This window comes from Prunus avium, chromosome 1, assembly GCF_965620075.1.
Source record: "Prunus avium chromosome 1, drPruAviu1.hap1.1, whole genome shotgun sequence".
Lineage (NCBI taxonomy): Eukaryota > Viridiplantae > Streptophyta > Magnoliopsida > Rosales > Rosaceae > Prunus > Prunus avium.
This window is the reverse complement of record NC_142284.1, coordinates 18,828,197-18,848,075: the sequence shown is the minus strand read 5'-3', so window position 1 is coordinate 18,848,075 and position 19,879 is coordinate 18,828,197. Positions and strand designations below refer to the sequence as shown.

At 34.6% G+C, this 19,879-nt stretch overlaps 1 protein-coding gene and 1 long non-coding RNA gene across 2 annotated transcripts; one reads left to right on the top strand and one right to left on the bottom strand.

Annotated features, from left to right (window-relative positions):
* Positions 1–6,667: 6,667 nt before the first annotated feature.
* Positions 6,668–8,978, top strand: LOC148297487 (uncharacterized). Its single transcript, XR_015836330.1, has 3 exons — positions 6,668–6,932; positions 7,708–7,788; positions 8,708–8,978. It is a non-coding gene; the product is annotated as an uncharacterized LOC148297487 (long non-coding RNA).
* A 3,045-nt stretch (positions 8,979–12,023) lies between these two features.
* Positions 12,024–19,510, bottom strand: LOC110749530 (two-pore potassium channel 4-like). The gene is made up of 2 exons (XM_021949641.2): positions 17,397–19,510; positions 12,024–13,050 (listed from the first exon to the last, which is right to left on the bottom strand). Exon 2 carries the CDS (start codon positions 13,043–13,045, stop codon positions 12,104–12,106), a length of 942 nt encoding a protein of 313 aa, XP_021805333.1. The 5' UTR covers positions 13,046–13,050; positions 17,397–19,510; the 3' UTR covers positions 12,024–12,103.
* Positions 19,511–19,879: the final 369 nt, after the last annotated feature.

Below are 19,879 nucleotides of genomic sequence, written 5' to 3'. Positions count from 1 at the left end.
TAAAAGACGACGTTTGTAATTTACAAGTGTCGTGTTTTAAAAATCGAGACTACACAAATTGATTTTAGTGGTGTATAAGATGGCATACTACGACAGTTTTGTAAAACCGTCGTTTTTTAAAATACAACGATGGTTTTAAACTTCACCGTCGTCTATTTGGTGTCGTTGTTTTACAATTTTGTAGTAGTGACATATTAAAATTAGCATAAGAATGAAAAATTATAATATGAAAGGTGAATACAAAAATTTAAGTATTAGTCTTATGTATGTAGGAAAATTTTCAGATAACTATAATTACAAATTTAATGTAGAATTTCAAAATTTAGTACAAACTTTTGGTAGTAAACATGTTAATATGATAGAGGCAAAACTAGTAGATAATAGCTTTTTAGAAGGAACATAATGGATTTTACCCAATTTACAAGTAGCAAAAAATAGACAACCTGATAAAGCACAAATTTTTGAATATTATATAGGTGAAGCAATAGTAAGATTTACTAATTATAAACAAATAAATGATGTAGAAGACTTAGAAAGTGAAGTAGAAGAAGAAATACATATGGCATTTGATAATTTAGAAATAAATATGATTGAGCATAATTTTGATAATATAGTTGATAAACTCATAAATGACATAGATAATTTAGATGAAGAAGATTATATAGAAAAATATAAGACTTATGATTTAGGATTACATAGATTATCAGATAAAGAAATGAAAGATTTAATTTTAAATATAGGATTAGAATATATTTTAGGAGAAAAAGAATATCAAAATATGTTAGTTGAAGTAGAATGCATGCCAGTAGAAGACCAATATAGTTCAATTGGACCATCTGTAGCTCCTGGAAGTAGAACAGACCAGCAAAATCTTAGGCAAACTAATGAACCATGTAGAGAAAATAATGAAGAAACCGGTAGGAGTGCTTTTCAACAAGAAACATACGGACTAAGAAAAAATAGAATCCCTTATAAAGGAATTGAACAAATCAGTTTAGCAGGAAATATATTAAACTTAGATCATGTAGCAAGATTGGGAAAAAAACCATAGAAAGATGGGAAAAAGGATGTGTACATGCAGCATTAATGTTAGATTTTAGCAATAATAAAGATATGTTAGATTACTTTGAGCATACTCTAGATGGAATGGTTTTTGATTATTTTCAAGCATGGAAAACTAAAAATCCAAGAGAACATCAAATAGCAAAAGAAATGTTTAATATAGATGCATTTGTTAAATTAATTAAATATGAATTTTCATATCATAATAGATTAGGTGATAGAAATGAACAAGAACAAATTAGAGCCATAAGAAATTTAGAACAATTACAAATATGTGATTTACAATATATTAGTGAATATACTTCAGACTTTTTCAAGTATTTAGGTAGAACAGGCAGAATTGATGATCTTAATTTATTAGATACTTATATGACAAAAATTAAAGGACCAATAGGAGAAAGAATTTGGAATGAATGGCAAAAACACCCTAGGAAACTAGATGTATCTATAGGAGCAAGAATACAACATGTATATGATATATTACGATTAGAATGTAGCCAAATAAAAGCAAAAAGAAAAATTAGAAAACAGTTTTACATGAGCTAGATGATATACTTGTAGCGTATATGTAGATGATATACTTGTTCATAGTAAAAACAAAAATGAACATAGAAAATATTTAGAAAGAATTTATAAATAATGGTATAATCATCAGTAGAAATAAAGTAGAACTTGAAAAACAAGATATAGAATTCTTAGGTATGTATATTAAGTCAGGAACTATACAATTACAAGAGCACATAGCTAAAAAAGTATTACAATTTCTAGATAAACTAGAAGATAAAAAGCAATTACAAGCATTTTTAGGTTTATTAAATTATGCTAGAATTTTTATCCCTGATCTAGGAAGAAAAATTGCAGCATTACATAGTAAAACTAGTAAAACATGTCAGAAATATTTTAATAGTGAAGACATTAAATTAGTTCAAAGCATTAAACAAGATATAACTCAACTTAAATCTTTAGCATTACCATTAGAAAATAATTACAAAATAGTTGAGACAGACGCATCATCAATAGGATGGGCAGGAATATTATATCAGAAGAAACATAAGGAAGAACCAAATTATGAAGAAATTTTTTGTAGATATGCATCAGGAAAATGTAATGATATACAGGCTAAACTTCCAGCTACTGACTTAGAAATTTTAGGAGTCATTAACTCCCTTGAAGAATTTTCATTATTTTTACATAATGAGATATTTACTATTAGAACAGATTGTCAGAATATTGTTTCACACTATAATAAAATTACTACTAATAAACAAGTAGCCCGAAGATGGGTCAATTTTGTTGATTCTATTACAGGAAATGGATTTAGACCGATATTTGAGCATATTAAAGGTACGGATAATACTTTAGCAAACATCTTATCCAGTATTATTCATTAACAGGTATGCTATATTTTGGACCATCATCTTCTAGCAGCAAAAATAGTGGTACACCATCACAATATGGTAATCCATTAAGCATAAATAGCCAAGCACGATCAATAGTAAATACTTATTTTTATAATGGAATTTCAATACAAGAAGTTAGAAATCCAGCTTTAAAATATCGTACTCAAGCATCATTAGCAGATAAACAAAGAGTTCTTTTAGACAACTTTTGGAACATTAGAACTAATACTGAAAGCATGAGAAAAGGGAATAAAAAACTTATTAGAGCCCTTGAGCAAGAGTTTTTAGCATAGAATTATGACTATAAAAGAGCAAAACAACAATTTTCTTTTTTGCAGGAAAAACATGAAGAGCAAAAGAAGGAGTATGATACAATAGTAAAAAAATTTAGAATCATTAATTTAAGTATGGTTTTACAAGAAAAAGAGGCTAATGAGCCCAACTTACTTGAGCATAATAGAGAATTTTCCCTTGAGCAAAAAACTAAAAATTCATATTTTCTTCAAACTCTAGCTAGAGAGAGTTATAGATTTTTACCACAAGATGTTTAGAGTCATATGATTAGATAGAATATGAGCAAAATACATCTCTTCAATTATACATTCAAGCTTTTCTTTTCAATTTAAAAACTAATCCACATCCTGGTATAAAAATTATTACCAAAAGCTGTTCTCATTATACTATTTACTTAGCTAGTATTAACATGGTTGAATATAGAGAACTGCATTTAGAGCATAAACAAAAAACTATCACAGTTACTCCAGCATTTTTAGCAAAGCATGGTTATTTAGGTCAACTTTATATGGAAAATAGTGATCATTTAGATTCATTTTCCTCAAAATTAAAAGAAGTCATAAGTTTTTATCTTCCTCTTTGGAAGAGCGTAAAATTAGATTTCCCCAGCATACCCCCAGAATGTTTTGAGGATAGTATTTACCCAGATAGAGCACAACATAGTATTATTATTTCTCATAATGAACTGCTTAGTCCAGCAGAATCAGCAAAAACAGGAATCCCTACCAAAATCGAATCGGATCGAACTAGCTGCATATTTTTTTTATATATATTTTTGAAAATTATTTAAGTTCAATGCTAAATTTTTAATCCCATAACTAATATTTCCCCAAGCTCAACTTCAAAGTACCTTTCTTTTTTAGGCCCAATCATCTCTCTTTTCATGAAATTGAATCATTTGTGAATTTTTAAGCCCAAAAAATAAAATTTAAGTTTGAATTTAAAAAAAAAAAATAGAAAAAAAAAAAAAAATTATCTGGTCTGAAACCGAAAAAATTGAAAACCACACCGGAATCGATTTAAACCAGACTACCCGGTTTCATAATTTTTTTTCACCAAAACCAAACCAAACTGCACTGGTTAAATAGTATCAATTTCAGTTCCAGTGTGAGGTGGAAACCGGACAGGACTGGACCGCACCCACCCCTACCATAAACTAAACCCCTAACAAAAAACTGAGTTTAGTGGCTCGGTGAAGTATTTGAATAATTTGCAGGTCTAAACCCACACAGAATTTGACTAAGAACAAACTCAATGTCCACCAAACTTCAACTATGTCTGCAATACTTGAAAAAAAAAAAAAAAGCAAACCCAATACACAAATCCCTTTATATAGCTCTTATTCTAGTCAAATCCACTACATCTTGGTGTTAGTTTTTGGAACGCCATGCTAAGAGGGAGAGTCGAATTGACGAAGGAGTTGGAAAGAAAACAAAGTTCCCAATATAAAAAAAAGCTTAAATGTTGAAATGGTTCTTGTGTTTTAACTCATTGGCCAATTTAGTCCTCATGTTATCAATTTGACCAATTTAGTCCCTGTATATTTTAGCAAATGTGGTCCTTTTCATCAAAATTATGTTGAAACTGAAGAAAAAAAAATATTTAAATTGATTATAAATATTCAAATTCAAATAATAATAAAAAACTTAATTATTAAAAGCCATGTTCTTGCATTCTGTAGCAAAGAAAGTTATTGAGTTAATCGTATTTTCTTGTTGCAATCATCTTCCTTCTCCACCGCAAGCACATAATGTGTACTTTTTGGGATTAAATTGGGTGTAGTGAGAGTGGCTATGGGTTTAGGAGATGGTTGAGGTATGAGCCTAAAATTTGGGGAGGCAATTTTTTTTATTAATTCCATTTTTAGATTGAATTTGGATATTTAATAATTAATTACAGTTTTTAAATTATTTTAATTTTTTTTTTCCAGTGTCAACAAAATTTTGACGGAAATAATCACATTTGCTAACATTCACACAGAGGGACTATTTTGACATTTAAGCCTAAAAAAAGGTAACCTTTTAAGTTGAAAAATATTTTAAACGGTTGGATCTAACTAAATATAATCTTGTGGTTAAAATAAATTTGGTCCTCACAGGACCTCATTTTCAGGTCCTTAGGTGAGCGGGACTGTGCCAAAGCTTTGCTTGATATTCAAATAGCAAGCTATGTGAGAGAGAGAGAGAGAGAGAGAGAGAGAGCGCCATTTAGTCCTAAGAATTCAGAAAGTAGTTTTCTTTTCACTTTTTCTTCCAATAATACATGGACACAGCATTCCCCACAGCACATTTGCACCTAAGAATAAGATGATATGAGTTGATATCTACTTAGCATTTTAAGGTACCATAATGTTGAAACTGATGCACGTGCACACAAGAAGGCAATTTTATCTTTCTATTAACCCAAAACATAAATTTACCTTTTTTTCTCTTCATATAGAGTCACAATTATTTTCCAACATGGAGAGGTCTACATAACATAAATAGTGTAGTTCAAGATCAAACTTTGGGACTACAGGGTAATGTCATAAAACAGCAGGTATAAACCTTAAATTCATTCTTATCAAATTATAAAATTAAGTAATTTTTTGTACTAAATTCTTTTGCATTACGTACAGGACAATCTAAATTTGCATGGAAATGGCAGAAGTAATATATTCCACACCAAAGATTGCAAAACTAATATATGAATGCTCATAATGCAAAGAATATAAATTATTGCCGACGGTGGAGTGTTTTTTAAGTGCTTTTATAGGATGAAGTATTCCTGAGGAACATGTACTATGATTATGAGTTCACTAAGAATTTGAGAGCGAATACTCTAATTAAGTGTATTGGTAAACTTGAATGTTTTAATATGAATCGTATTCTAATTTTTCTTATGAATTTTCATTGGCCTTTTCTTTTCCTCCACTTTCTCATGTACAAAAGAGGTCATATTGACACATATGGATGCCATAAGAAATAGACTTCATATTTGTACAGCAATCCCCAACGTACATGCACATTATCCTTATTCTCAAACGAAACAATTGCAATCTCTCTGTCTGATAAGTATATATCATATATGATTTTTTTATATAAAAGAATTACAATGATACAATATAAATTTGAGGACTCAAAGTAGGTTTTTGTTGGTTCATTTTTTGTTTCTGTGATGATCACAAATCCTATATTGCTATTGCTGGAGCCAATTCCGCAAAACTCGGGTTTTTTTTTTGGATTGTAAAATCTGAGTATCAAAGAAACCACACAGTTTTTACTAAATTAAAATTCAACAAAATAGAAAGTACCATATAATGAATGGCTCCACTCTTAATAACATTGAGGTCTTTTGTATAATACTCTCTAATCCTAAGTGACTCTAGGCCCTCAAATCATATCTTCAAATTCAAACTCAAACCCAAAATCAAACCCTCAAATAATATCCTCTCAAATCTAAATATTCAAATCATATTCTTATTCTTAGCACTCATGAACAATTTAGTGGTGGTATGGAGTAAAAAAAACAACAATAGACAAGAGTTCATTGTAATACCCTCAAAAATAATATTTGGTTTTATTATTTTTGTGGAAAATATTATTAAGTCGTGTGACTATTTTGGATATTGTATGATTTTGGTTTGGTGTGGAAATATTGGAATTAAGTGACTTAATCTCAAATTGGGACAAAATACCCTTATGATTAAGTTTATGATTTTACAAAGGAAGTACAAGAAATTGAAGCGAAAAAATTATGATTTTTGGTTTGGAAAATCGAGATTGATCTCACGAACGCGTAGGCGCAAACGGTTCATGAATCGGAGTTGAAACGAAGAAGTTATGCTCGTTTGAAGTTTCAGGGACTTATTTGCAAACTTGAACAGTGACAGATTTTTGGTTTATAAATTATGGAGGGTTACTGTGCAAATCAGAATTCTCATTTTGGTCCCCGGAGGTTTGAGAGCTCGTCGGAGAGGCGATTTCCGGCGGCTTTTTCGGCGGAGTACGGTGGAGGTGATCGACACCACCAACCCAGATAGGAAGCCTGCTATCTTGTGAACATAACCCAAGAAGAATCGGAGCCATCGGAGGTGTGGTGAAGGCAGGCCGACGCCGCGAAGTTGGTTCGTCAATAGTGAAATCAGCAACTTCAACCGGCGGTTTGAGCCACTTACACTTCGAATTGGACCTCGAGGTAAGAATTAAAGTTGTTCTACTCAGTATTACGAACATTTTGGCATAGGTCTTGACCGGCGATTTTAGGGTGGTCCGTCGCCGGAATAGTACCCCGAACCACCACCGGCGGTGGCGGCGCGTGGTGGCGCAGGGTGGCGATTCTTAGTTAGGGCTTTAGAGACAGAATGTAGTCCTGGAGTTACTGAACATGATAGTATGTTTAAATTGTTGAGATTCCGTCGTTTAATCGACGATCGGAGCCTCACAAATGTGGACCATTGATTTGAGATGATCGGACCGTTGGATCGTGTCCAATTTTAATTATGTTGTAGCTGGTGTTGTTAGGAGTCTGTGGGTTCAGACGGATTGATGATCGGACGTCCCGATCTTAAGTTATTAAATTTCAAGTTAAGGTGAGCGATCGTCATTCGATCGTGTAATGTAGAATAATCCGACCGTTGGATTGGGCCCAAATTGTCGCAGGGAGATATCGGGACTATTTAAAGTCCATTGGTGCGATCGGATTTGGAATCCGAGGTTGTGGGCCCAAGGCGGATTTTTGGAGTGTCGGTTAGACATGTGGGACCCACGGGACCCAAATAGTGACCTTTTGGACAATGGGTGTCATTGGTCATGATTTGACGTCGACAACACGTACGTCACAGTTTTGTAGTTGGTTGGATGAGATTTGATCACTTTGGATTCCCGGTTGGTCCAAAGGGCAATCTCGTCATTAGATGCGAAATCTTGGATTTTGGAGGTTTGTGCTAAGTTGAGCTTTGTACATTGCTTAGGTACGGTTGGAGATTGAGTTGCTCGTTGAGGTTTGAGATTGAGGATTCGTTAAGTTGTTGAAGACGCAGCTTGGACGAGAGGTGAGTAAAACCATCCTAATCGTGAGTAAAGTCACGAATTATTATATTTATTATAAGGTGACCTTGGATAATGTTAATGGCTATAATTAACATGTTGGTTGTGACTTTATAAAATGTTTTAATTGGTTTAAAACACATGAACTTGTTCATCAATTGTCCATGAGGTAAGTGAAACCTATTTTGTTTTGAATTAATACTTTTTATTAGAGACTTTGGTGTTTAACCATATAACATATGTTGTGGATGTATGGTGGAAATTCATTCATGAATAACCACATAAATGTATATAATAAATATATATTGCTGTGATTGGTGTATTTGGCTATAAAACAATGTTTAATGTGAAATGACATTTTATATTATTTTGGTGTTGGTGTTTTGGTGTTGATGGATTTAGGTGAGAATACCTTGAATCCCTTCTGAGTTTGTCAGGTGGGCATTCTCGTGGCAAATAATGAGGGATAAATTACCCTAGGGAGCAAGACCCAATAACAGTTAGAGCTCTAGTCTGGCGCCATCTAGTACTCATGACTGGAGTGTAATCATGAGTGAACACTACTTTGGAGTTTTGTAGTGTTATAGATTAGAGGTTCATAGTATTCTCTCTTCTATCTGTCAAATAAATGACGTGTGAAAACTACTTTGAAATAAAGAGTTTTGGTGTGGTCACAGGTGGTGATCGAAACAGTTCTTTAAATAAAATAAAAGAATTGTGATTGTGATGATATTGATGATTATGATTACCTTGGCTATACAAGGATTGTGGTATGCTAATGAAAGTGCATGTGTCTGTATATTATGTGTGATTGACATATTATACTGTGGACGTGGTTGACTCATACAAGCTTTAGAAAGCTTACCGGGTTGTTCTGTGGTGAACCTGATGCACTATTCAATGGTGTATGGGAAAATCCTGCAGGTGGTAGAGATCATGAGCAGGACAATTAAGGTGAGGAGCAGGAGGCTCGTTAGTGGTTCCACAGAGTGCAAAGTGTGGTGTGAGAGTGTTGGTGAGTGTTAGACTTCCGCTGTGTGAAATGAACTCTGAGGAGCAGATTTTGTAATATAATGATTGTTCATTTATTATGTGAGTTTGTAATGTAATATTTGACTCAGAAGAGTTGAGTCATTATTGACATTGTGGTTCGGAACAATGGTGTTGTATCAAGAAAGAAAAGTTTAAATTTCTAGGTACTTTTGTTGAAGGTTCCGAGCTTCGCGTCCCGGATTGTTGGTTGTTCTGTTTAAATTCGCAGATTAATTATTGTTGGAAATTCGGGGCGTGACATTCATCAACTCCATGAATTTGTTCCTTTACAAGACACAAACCAGTGCACCTTCATGGTTAATCAACTTCATGGGAACTTAACTTTGACAACAAAATTAAGAGCCAATAATCAACTTGTCAATTTGTCAATCAGAGTAGCTACAAGATAGATCAAAATAAATCATCAGATTAATTTAGAAAAATCCATAAACAGAGTGCCTGAAATTAACTAACTCCAAAAACATGAACAACTGAACAATTAATTAATTAGGTGTTTAACATCAACATCTACACGGAGTTTGTGAAGGGAAACTTTCGCATTCCCCTCCCTAACATGTGCCGTTATAATGCGGGGGGAAAAGGCTGCAGAGTTTTCGCGTAGTTCTGACAGGTTGTTGGCTCCAAAGATCTCTACTAAAACTGCCTTGCAGCGGCACCATAAACGTAAGCTCACCAAACAGCTTCACCCCCAATCTCGCCGCCCCATAACAACCGCCGCTGCCGCTTCCCATTAGTAATTCATTTGCCATGTCCTCGCCCACATATGACCTCACCATTGCCAGGCTGAAGTTGATGGTGGTCTGGCTCATCTTGGTTAAAGGTGGAAGAGGCAATGGTGTCATTGCGAGAATGAGTTTGTCCTTCTTCTCCTCGTCTCCGTACAAGAGTCCCGCCCGAAAGTTGTCATAAGACACGCCCAGTATGTGGTTGGGGTCCCATGTGGCGGTTAAGTACCAGTTGTTGTTGGAGGAGCCACCAGCAGTAGTAGCAATAGCAAGACTTGGGGTGAGTAGGCACGGGGACACAACTACCGAGTCAAGCCGAAACTCGGGGGACCTGACGTCTAGCAAGCAGTGCTACAACGCCATTAAGTAGAAAAGTATCGACATACACGAGAAAACGCTCACCAGTAAGAGGATGGGGCAGAAGTTGTGAAGTCTACAACATTCGGGGAACTCCTCTCTCTTTTTGGAGAGGAGGCGCTTAGCAGCTTCTTCCATTTGATTATTAATATCAGTAGGAAGAAATATTTGAGAGATTTGAGAATCAGTTTCTCATTGAACTCCTATTTATAGAGAATCAGTTTCTCTAATCTCCTAGTTGTACATGGAATAGGAATCTTGGAGAGATTATCTAAGAATTTTTTTTTGGGGCCAAAACAATAATGGTTTCTTTACTTTCTATTTTTTATTCCACAGGTTTCCGATTCCGAAGGTCGCATAGAGAGGGGGATTTGCAGGCTAGGTACAATGTGACTGGGAGTCGCTATCAAATATGTATAATATACGCTTCATAGGAAAAAAAATAATAAGTACGCACATAATAGGTACATTGAAATAATTAATAGGTATATTATCATTTATAAAAGAAAAGGAAAATAACTAAATTTTATATTTAAATCAATCACATAATAGGTACATTATTATTTAAAAAAAAATTAAAAAGTATACCTATTATTTTATTATTTTATAGATAAAATTAATAGGTATATGGTACATTAAAAATAATAGGTATATTCTTTTACACATAAGATAATAAGTAATTCTTTTATTCATCTATATATATAAAGCAAAAGGCATAAAATGGTGAAACATTCAAAATACCAGAAAATGCTATTGGTTAATGCAAACATTAAAAATTGAAATTATTAATTAAATGAGGATAATATGGTAAATTCACACCTTTTCATATTAAAAAAAATTTAAAATTAAAAGAAAAATCAGATAATGGATCCTATTTTTATGGAACACAACCATCCATTATCTTTTTTAATTCTAAAATAAATTTAAATTTTTTTAAAAAAGCCTCTCGCAAGCGCGGAAGCGCGTGTGGAGAGGCTAGTAAAAATTTAAATATTAAGTATATTATATTTTCAAGATAACAAGATATGCTCAAACAATCAAAGAACACCATAATTCATAAAAGGTAAGTAGATTATTCCTTAATTCACGTATAATTCTTAAAAGGAAAATAACAAATATATTGTTTTCGTTAAATCCACCTATAGATACTTGAAATATGAAATCTTTCCAAATTAATACCTACATCAGTTACAACCAGATTTCATGAAGAGAAATGTACATAATCTTTCTAAATTCAACATAATTAGGGGTACTTTTGGAATCCAAAAGGTGCAATTTAAAAAAGAGAAGTTATGCTCAGTTCTATTTAGAGTTTGGTCAGTCTTATTATACTGATGGAGATGAAGACGATGAGAAGGTTCACAAGGCATTTCACAAGGACTATACCTCGTTGAACTCAATTCAAGGTGCTAATGGTTTTAGTTTTTAATAGTTTGGTTCAATGGGTTTAGTTGATTCAATGGTTCCGTGGTTGCGGCAGCGATGGTGGTGGGTGGGGAGGCGGCTGGGGGCTAGGTGGTGTACGGTTGACGAGCGAGGGGAGGGGAGAATATTCTGGGTTTGCTGTTTTCTTTTGTTTTGGTTTTGTTTTTTCAATTGAATAATTTATTATGTATGGTTGATAAGCGAGGCTTGACCAAGAACAATCCACTTTCCTTGAAAATTTCAATTAGTTTGAGCATCTTTGCTGAGTTTGTTTTTGTCCAATCATCAACAGAACAATATTAACCCAACTCCCAAAGCAAAACTACGACAAATTCAAATTCATGAAATAGGATGAAACCTACTAAGGCTTTACTTTCATCTCTTCTATGTTTCATAAGCCAGGGTTGACCAACAAATTCAAATTCATGAAATAGGATGAAACCTACTAAGGCTTCCCTCATCTGTCACTGTTAATGTTTGGACTTTCATCTCTTCTATGTTTCATAAGCCAGGGTTGACCAGGAACAATCCGTGATCCGTATCTGTTGTCGAATAACTAGCCACTAAATAGGTTTAATAAAATCTAATTTTCAGCATCCTTCAATATAACATTTTTTTTTTCCCAATCTTCAGTATAACATTATTAGCAATGACAAATATGTAGGAGAAATGGAATCATAAGTACTTCAAAATAAAACTTAATACACAAAATTAGAAAAGAATGGTATTTCAAACCAATATACATGAGTGGTCTCAAGTCTCAAACTATTCCCAAACGTCTTGCAAGTCTATAACTTATGTAGTACGTACACTTTGCGTATATCATCGTCGACAACCATATCCAAAAACTAGCAAAAATTACAGCATCCTCCGACTTAATGACGATATCCCCGTACCCAAGTGTTGTTATAGTAACCACAGACAAATACAAACAATCCAAATAGTTAAATTCTGTGAGTCTGTGAAACTCTAACATACCTATAACTACACATAAAATAGGTGCAAATAGTGGCGCAAGCAATTCTAACCAGCCAACAAAACTGTTAAACTTATGCTCACTAATGCACCGATCAACTAGCATAAGTTCCACTAATTTAATAAAACAATCACATAATGTCATCAAAAATAAATCCCCCACGTAGCACCATACTCCACTAAGAAAAAAACTCAACAATAACGTCAGAACTTTACCCCAAACACTATCGGGTACAATGTCCCCGTATCCCACAGTTGACATTGTTTGTGCCGTGAGGGAAAGTGAAAAGGCAAATGGTGATAAACTTCTTTTTTCATTTTTGTCTACGAAGCTATGCAGGAAACAACTTAATAAACCAAAAATCATACCAAGCATCAATGGCCACATGCTGATCCTAATGACCACTTGAAGACGAGTTGGAGGTGCAGGCCCTGGAATATCTTGTGGAAGAAGAGTTGCATCTTGTGCTACATCTTGTTGAAGAAGAACTGCACCTTGTATGTGCTCATGTGCAGCTTCTATGTGCTCAAGTGCAACTCGTAAGTGCTCAAGTGCAGTTTGTATGTGATTAGGTGCAGGTTGTATGTGATCAGGTGCAGGTGGTGAGTGAGGCAGGTCACCTCCAACTCCGCTTCCAAGTGTTGAGGGGTCCAACAGGGGCATGTGAAGGTTGACTCCACTTCCACCTCCACTGCTTTGATCACCAATGTCTTCTCTGATTTCCATAGTTCCTAGCATTATAGAAATTGTAAACACAGAGACAAGAAAAATTAGATAACCAGAGGATATTATGCAAATATGCAGGTAATTCATCAATTTTATACAGATTTTATAACAAAACAATAATAGGAAACACAAACCAATGATGCAAACAGATTTGACAAAAATCCTAGAGAACTGTTAAGACCTAGCAAAGATTAATTTTTGAAACCAAATACTGCAGACAGATTGACAAAAAACCTCAAGAAACTGATAAAACCAGGCAACAAGATTCAACTTTGGAAGCAAATGACAAATTTAAAGTTAAAACTTGAAAAAGAACAGATCCCCAAACAGAATGTCAAAAGCTAAAACGACCATAAACTTCATAAAGAACAAAGCACCAATAACAAATGCTGCAGATAATTCACCAAATTTATTGTTCTAGCCACAGCCAATTTCTCAAATTTAAAACCATTTACATGAAGGGAAAAAAAAGAGTTGGAATATTGGCAAATTTCCACATTTCCACATTTTCAAGAATGCAGGCAGATTGACAAAAATCCTCGAGAAACTCACACATCCAGAAACAAAATTCATTTTTGGAACCAAATGACAAAGTTAAAACAAACATAAACTTGAAAAAGAATAGAGCCCAATGACAAACGATGCAGATAGTTCATCATAGTTCCTAGCATGATTGAAATTGTAAACACATAGAGACAAGAAAATTAGATAACAGGAGGATATTAGAACGCAAAAATGCAGGCACTTCATCAATTTTATAACAATACAATATTAGGAAACACAAATCAATGATGCAGGCAGATTGACAAAAATCCTAGAGAAACTGATAGACCCAGCAACAAGATTAACTTTTGAAACCAAATAATGCAGACAGATTGACAAAAATCTTAAAGAAACTGATAAACCCAGGCAACAAGATTCGATTTTGTTACCAAATGACAAATTTAAAGTAAAAACTTGAAAAAGAACAGATACCCCCCAAACAGAATAACAAAGCTAAAATGAACATAAACGTCATAAAGAACAAAGCCCCAATAACAAATGCTGCAGATAATTCACCAAATTTAGTGTTCTAGCTATAAGAACGCAAAAACCGCAGCCCTTTTCTCAAATTTAAACCCATTTTACAAGATTAGGAAATACAAATCCTCAAGAAACTGATTAACCCAGCAACAAGATTAATTTTTGAAACCAAATGACAAAACCATAAACTTGAAAAGATAAAAAAAGAGTCAGAATATTGGTAAAGTACTGTGATGGGTCAATTTCCAAATTTCCACATTGTCAAGAATGCAGGCAGATTGACAAAAATCATCAAGAAACTCATAAACCCAGAAACAAGATTCATATTTGGAACCAAATGACAAAGTTAAAACAAACATAAACTTGAAAAAGAAAAGAGCCCAATGACAGACAAAGCAGACAATTCATCAAATCACTGTTGTGGGTATTAGAACGCAAAAAGGCCGATAGTTCATCATAGTTCCTAGCATCATTGAAATTGTAAACACAAAGAGACGAGAAAAATTCGATAACGGGAGGATATTAGAAAGCAAAAATGCAGGTAATTCATTAATTTTATACTGATATTATAACAAAACAATGTTAGGAAACACAAACCAATGATGCAGACAGATTGCAAAAATCTTATAGATACTGATAGACCCAGCAACAACATTAATTTTTTAAACCAAATAATACAGATTGACAAAAATCCTCAGGAAATTGATAAACCCAGGCAACAAGATTCAATTTTGGTACCAAATGACAAATTTAAAGTTAAAACTTGAAAAAGAACAAATCCCCAAACAGAATGACAAAGCTAAACCAACCACAAACTTCATAAAGGACAAAGCCCCGATGACAAATGATGCAGATATTTCACCAAATTTATTGTTCTTCTACAAATCCTCAAGAAACTGATTAACCCAGCAACAAGATTAATTTTTGAAACCAAATGAAAAACCATAAACTCGAAAAGAAAAAAAAAACAGAGTCGGAATATTGGTAAAATACTGTGATGGGTCGATTTCCAAATTTCCACATTGTCAAGAATGCAGGCAGATTGACAAAAATCCTCAGGAAACTGATAAAACCAGGCAACAAGATTCAACTTTGGTAGCAAATGACAAATTTAAAGTTAAAACTTGAAAAATAATAGATCCCCAAACAGAATGACAAAGCTAAAACGACCATAAACTTCATAAAGAACAAAGAATCAATAACAAATGCTGCAGATAATTCACCAAATTTATTGTTCTAGCTATAAGAACGCAAAAACCGCAGCCAATTTCTCAAATTTAAAACCATTTACAAGAAGATTAGGAAATACAAACCCTCAAGAAACTGATTAACCCAGCAAGAAGATTAATTTTTGAAACCAAATGCAAAACCATAAATTTGAAGGAAAAAAAAAGAGTTGGAATATTGGCAAATTTCCACATTTCCACATTTTCAAGAATGCAGGCAGATTGACAAAAATCCTCGAGAAACTCATACATCCAGAAACAAAATTCATTTTTGGAACCAAATGACAAAGTTAAAACAAACAAAAACTTGGAAAAAGAACAGAGCCCAATGACAAACGATGCAGAAAATTCATCAAATCTACTGTTGTGGGTATTAGAACGCAAAAAGGCCGATAGTTCATCATAGTTCCTAGCATGATTGAAATTGTAAACACATAGAGACGAGAAAATTAGATAACAGGAGGACATTAGAACGCAAAAATGCAGGCACTTCATCAATTTTATAACAATACAATATTAGGAAACACAAATCAATGATGCAGGCAGATTGACAAAAATCCTAGAGAAACTGATAGACCCAGCAACAAGAATAACTTTTGAAACCAAATAATGTAGACAGATTGACAAAAATCTTAAAGAAACTGACAAACCCAGGCAACAAGATTCGATTTTGTTACCAAATGAAAAATTTAAAGTAAAAACTTGAAAAAGAACAGATCCCCCCCAAACAGAATGACAAAGCTAAAATGAACATAAACGTCATAAAGAACAAAGCGCCAATAACAAATGCTGCAGATAATTCACCAAATTTAGTGTTCTAGCTATAAGAACGCAAAAACCGCAGCCCTTTTCTCAAATTTAAACCCATTTTACAACAAGATTAGGAAATACAAATCCTCAAGAAACTGATTAACCCAGCAACAAGATTAATTTTTGAAACCAAAGACAAAACCATAAATTTGAAAAGAAAAAAAAAACAGAGTCAGAATATTGGTAAAGTACTGTGATGGGTCAATTTCCAAATTTCCACATTGTCAAGAATGCAGGCAGATTGACAAAAATCATCAAGAAACTCATAAACCCAGAAACAAGATTCATATTTGGAACCAAATGACAAAGTTAAAACAAACATAAACTTGAAAAAGAACAGAGCCCAATGACAGACGATGCAGATAATTCATCAAATCTACTGTTGTGGGTATTAGAACGCAAAAAGGCAGATAGTTCATCATAGTTCCTAGCATTATTGAAATTGTAAACACAAAGAGACGAGAAAAATTCGATAACGGGAGGATATTAGAAAGCAAAAATGCAGGTAATTCATTAATTTTATACAGATTTTATAACAAAACAATGTTAGGAAACACAAAACCAATGATGCAGACAGATTGCAAAAATCCTATAGATACTGATAGACACAGCAACAACATTAATTTTTTAAACCAAATAATACAGATTAACAAAAATCCTCAGGAAACTGATAAACCCAGGGAACAAGATTCAATTTTGGTACCAAATGGCAAATTTAAAGTTAAAACTTGAAAAAGAACAAATCCCCAAACAGAATGACAAAGCTAAACCAACCACAAACTTCATAAAGGACAAAGCCCCAATAACAAATGATGCAGATAATTCACCAAATTTTATGTTCTTCTAGCTATAATAAAGCAAAAAAAAGCAGCCAATTTCTCAAATTTAAACCAATTTTACAACAAGATTACGAAAGGAAATACAAATCCTCAAGAAACTGATTAACCCAGCAATTAGATAATTTTTTAAACCAATTGAAAAACCATAAACTTTAAGAGAAAAAAACAGAGTCGGAATATAGGTAAAGTACTGTGATGGGTCGATTTCAAAAGTTCAACATTTTCAAGAATGTAGGCAGATTGGTCAAAATCCTCAAGAAACTGATAAACCCAGAAACAAGATTCATTTTTGGAACCAACTGACAAAGTTAGGACAACCATAAACTTGAAAAAGAACAGAACCCAATGACAAACGATGCAGATAATTCATCAAATCTACTGATGTGGGTATTAGAACGCAAAAAGGCAGATAGTTCATTTAAAAAAAATTACAGGGCTAAATCCTAAACTTACAGATTAACAGAATGGGTTGAAGAGATAGCTGCCAAAGTGTGGCAAGGAGGAGATAGCTGCCAAAGAGTGGCAATGAGGAGATAGCCGCCGAAGAGTGCCAATGAGGAGATAGATGCCGAACAGTGTGAGCAGACCCAACGAGTAATGCAACGAGTAATGTTCTTTTATGAAGGGTAAGGGGTGTCATTTTGATTTGGGAAAAGTAGTGAGTAAGTTCATTAAATGAACCGTAATTCATTTTTCAAAAACCTTTTGATAATCAAGGCATTGGCACCAAACACAATTGTAGGCAAAAAAATATAGAAAAAAATTAGTTCAAAACTTTTTTTCAATCACAGCAATACCAAATGACACCCCAAAAAAATCATGATAAATTACGAAAAATAGTTGGTATTAAAAAAAATATACATTAGATTTTATTGAGCACAAAACAAACCAGGTGAATAGTGTGACATTGGGCATTTTAGGTAAATTCGGGTTTTGGGCATTGGGTTTTCTGGGTGAATTTAGTGTTTTGGTAGAATGTGGGTATGGGTTGTTGGGTGGGTTTAGTGTTTTTGTAGAATGCGGGTATGAGTTGTTGGGTGAGGTTTAGTGTTTTCGTAGAATGTGGCTATAGGTTTTTGGGTAGGTTTTGGGCCTTATTTACGGTTGAGGGATTGGTTTGGATGGGTTTGGTGTTTTTTTCACAATGTGGGTATTGGGAGTTTTTACAGCGGAGAGATTGAGGTGGGTGCCTGCATTTGGGTGACTATGTGCAGTAAGAGCTCAAAGTTTCATCCTCAAGTGGTGGTGGTGGGTGGCGGTGGCTTTTGTGGCGGTAGTTGAGGCGCAGATGTGGTGATGTGGTGATGCGGCAGTTGTGGTGGTGGCAGAAATCATTATTCATGAATTAGGCGGCCCTTGCGTCTCTTGACACAGGGGCGGCTGTTCATCTTCAAACTCAAATATCCAAAAATTCTAGAAGACAAGACAGAGAGAGATTCAAACCAACAAACCGCACAATCTCTCTCTCTCGGTAAAATAACAATTCCGGAAGCAGTATCTCTACACGCATGCAGATCGCGACGGCTGTTTATCTTCAATCTCCAAAAATTCGCCATCTCTGGCCTCGAAAACAGATAAGAAGATAGACAGAGAGAGATTCAAACCAACAAACCGCACAATCACTCTCGATCCAGTAAAATAAGAATTCCGGAAGCAGCGTCTTTCCACACCTCCAAACAAACGACATCAGATAGACAGAGAGAGATTCAAACCAACAAACCGCACAATCACTCTCGAAAGATAAGAATTCCAGAAGCAGCGTCTCTCCACACCTCCAAAAATTCGACATCACAGAGAGAGATTCAAACCAAGAAACTGCACAATCTCTCTCGATCCTGCAGATCAATTCCGGAAGCAGCATCTCCCCACACCTTCAAAAATTCGACATCTCTGCTCCCCTCGAAAACATCAAGATAGGCAGAGAGATTCACAATCTTTTTTTATCCCGGTCATAAAATAACAATTCCGGAAGCTGCGTCTCTCCACACCAGCAGATCGCGGCGGCTGTTTAATCTCCAAAAATAAGATAGACACGGAGATTCAAACCAACAAACCGCACAATCGCTCCCGATCCCAGTCGATAAATAACAATTCCGGAAGCAGCGTCTCTCCACACCTTCAAAAATTCGACATCTCTGCTCCCTAGAAAACATCAAGAAGATAGACAGAGAGAGATTCTAACCAACAAACTACACAATCTCTCCCGATACCGGTCGTAAAATAACAATTCAGGAAGCAGCGTCTCTCCACACCTGCAGATCGCGGCGTCTGTTTATCTTCAATCTCCAAAATTTTGACATCTCTGCTCCCCACGAAAACATCAAGAAGATAGACAGAGAGAGATTCACACAAGCACACCGCACAATCTCTCCCGATCCCGGTCGTAAAACAACAATTCCGGAAGCAGCGTCTCTCCACACCTGCAGATCGCGGCGGCTGTTCATCTTCAATCTCCAAAAAATTTAACTTCAACTGCTCTCAGAAAAAGAGAGATTAGAGGTAAGAAATAAAGAAAAGGAGCGGATATCACATATCAAACCCTTTCTTGTGATAGAAAGATGAAGATAAGAGGCTTTTTATGCGGCTGGCAGGTTAGGTTTAGTTTGTGCGTTTGTTCGTGTGAAAACAGCTGGCAGCACAAGTAAATGACTAATTGGGCTTTTTCAACTTCAATTCAGTTCACTTTTGGGCTTGGACTGATGAGTCTTGTTTTGCGTTTTTATGGGCTTCATTTGCAAACCTATTTTTCCTATTTTTTCTCTTTTTGTTTTCCTCGTACTTTCTTTCTTGCGCATGCCCGGTTTAATGGCGGTCTAACTTCCAGTTGCTTTTGCGCCTCCGTCTAGTCAACTCAGATGATCGGATAGGTCAAAAATTGTTCATCTCCAACCTGTCCTACCTCATCCAAAAACCACAAGTCCAACCACCCAAGGCAA

Coding starts and splice junctions, on each gene's coding strand:
- LOC110749530 (XM_021949641.2), bottom strand. CDS start 13,045: ATGGAAATCAGAGAAGACATTGGTGATCAAAGCAGTGGAGGTGGAAGT.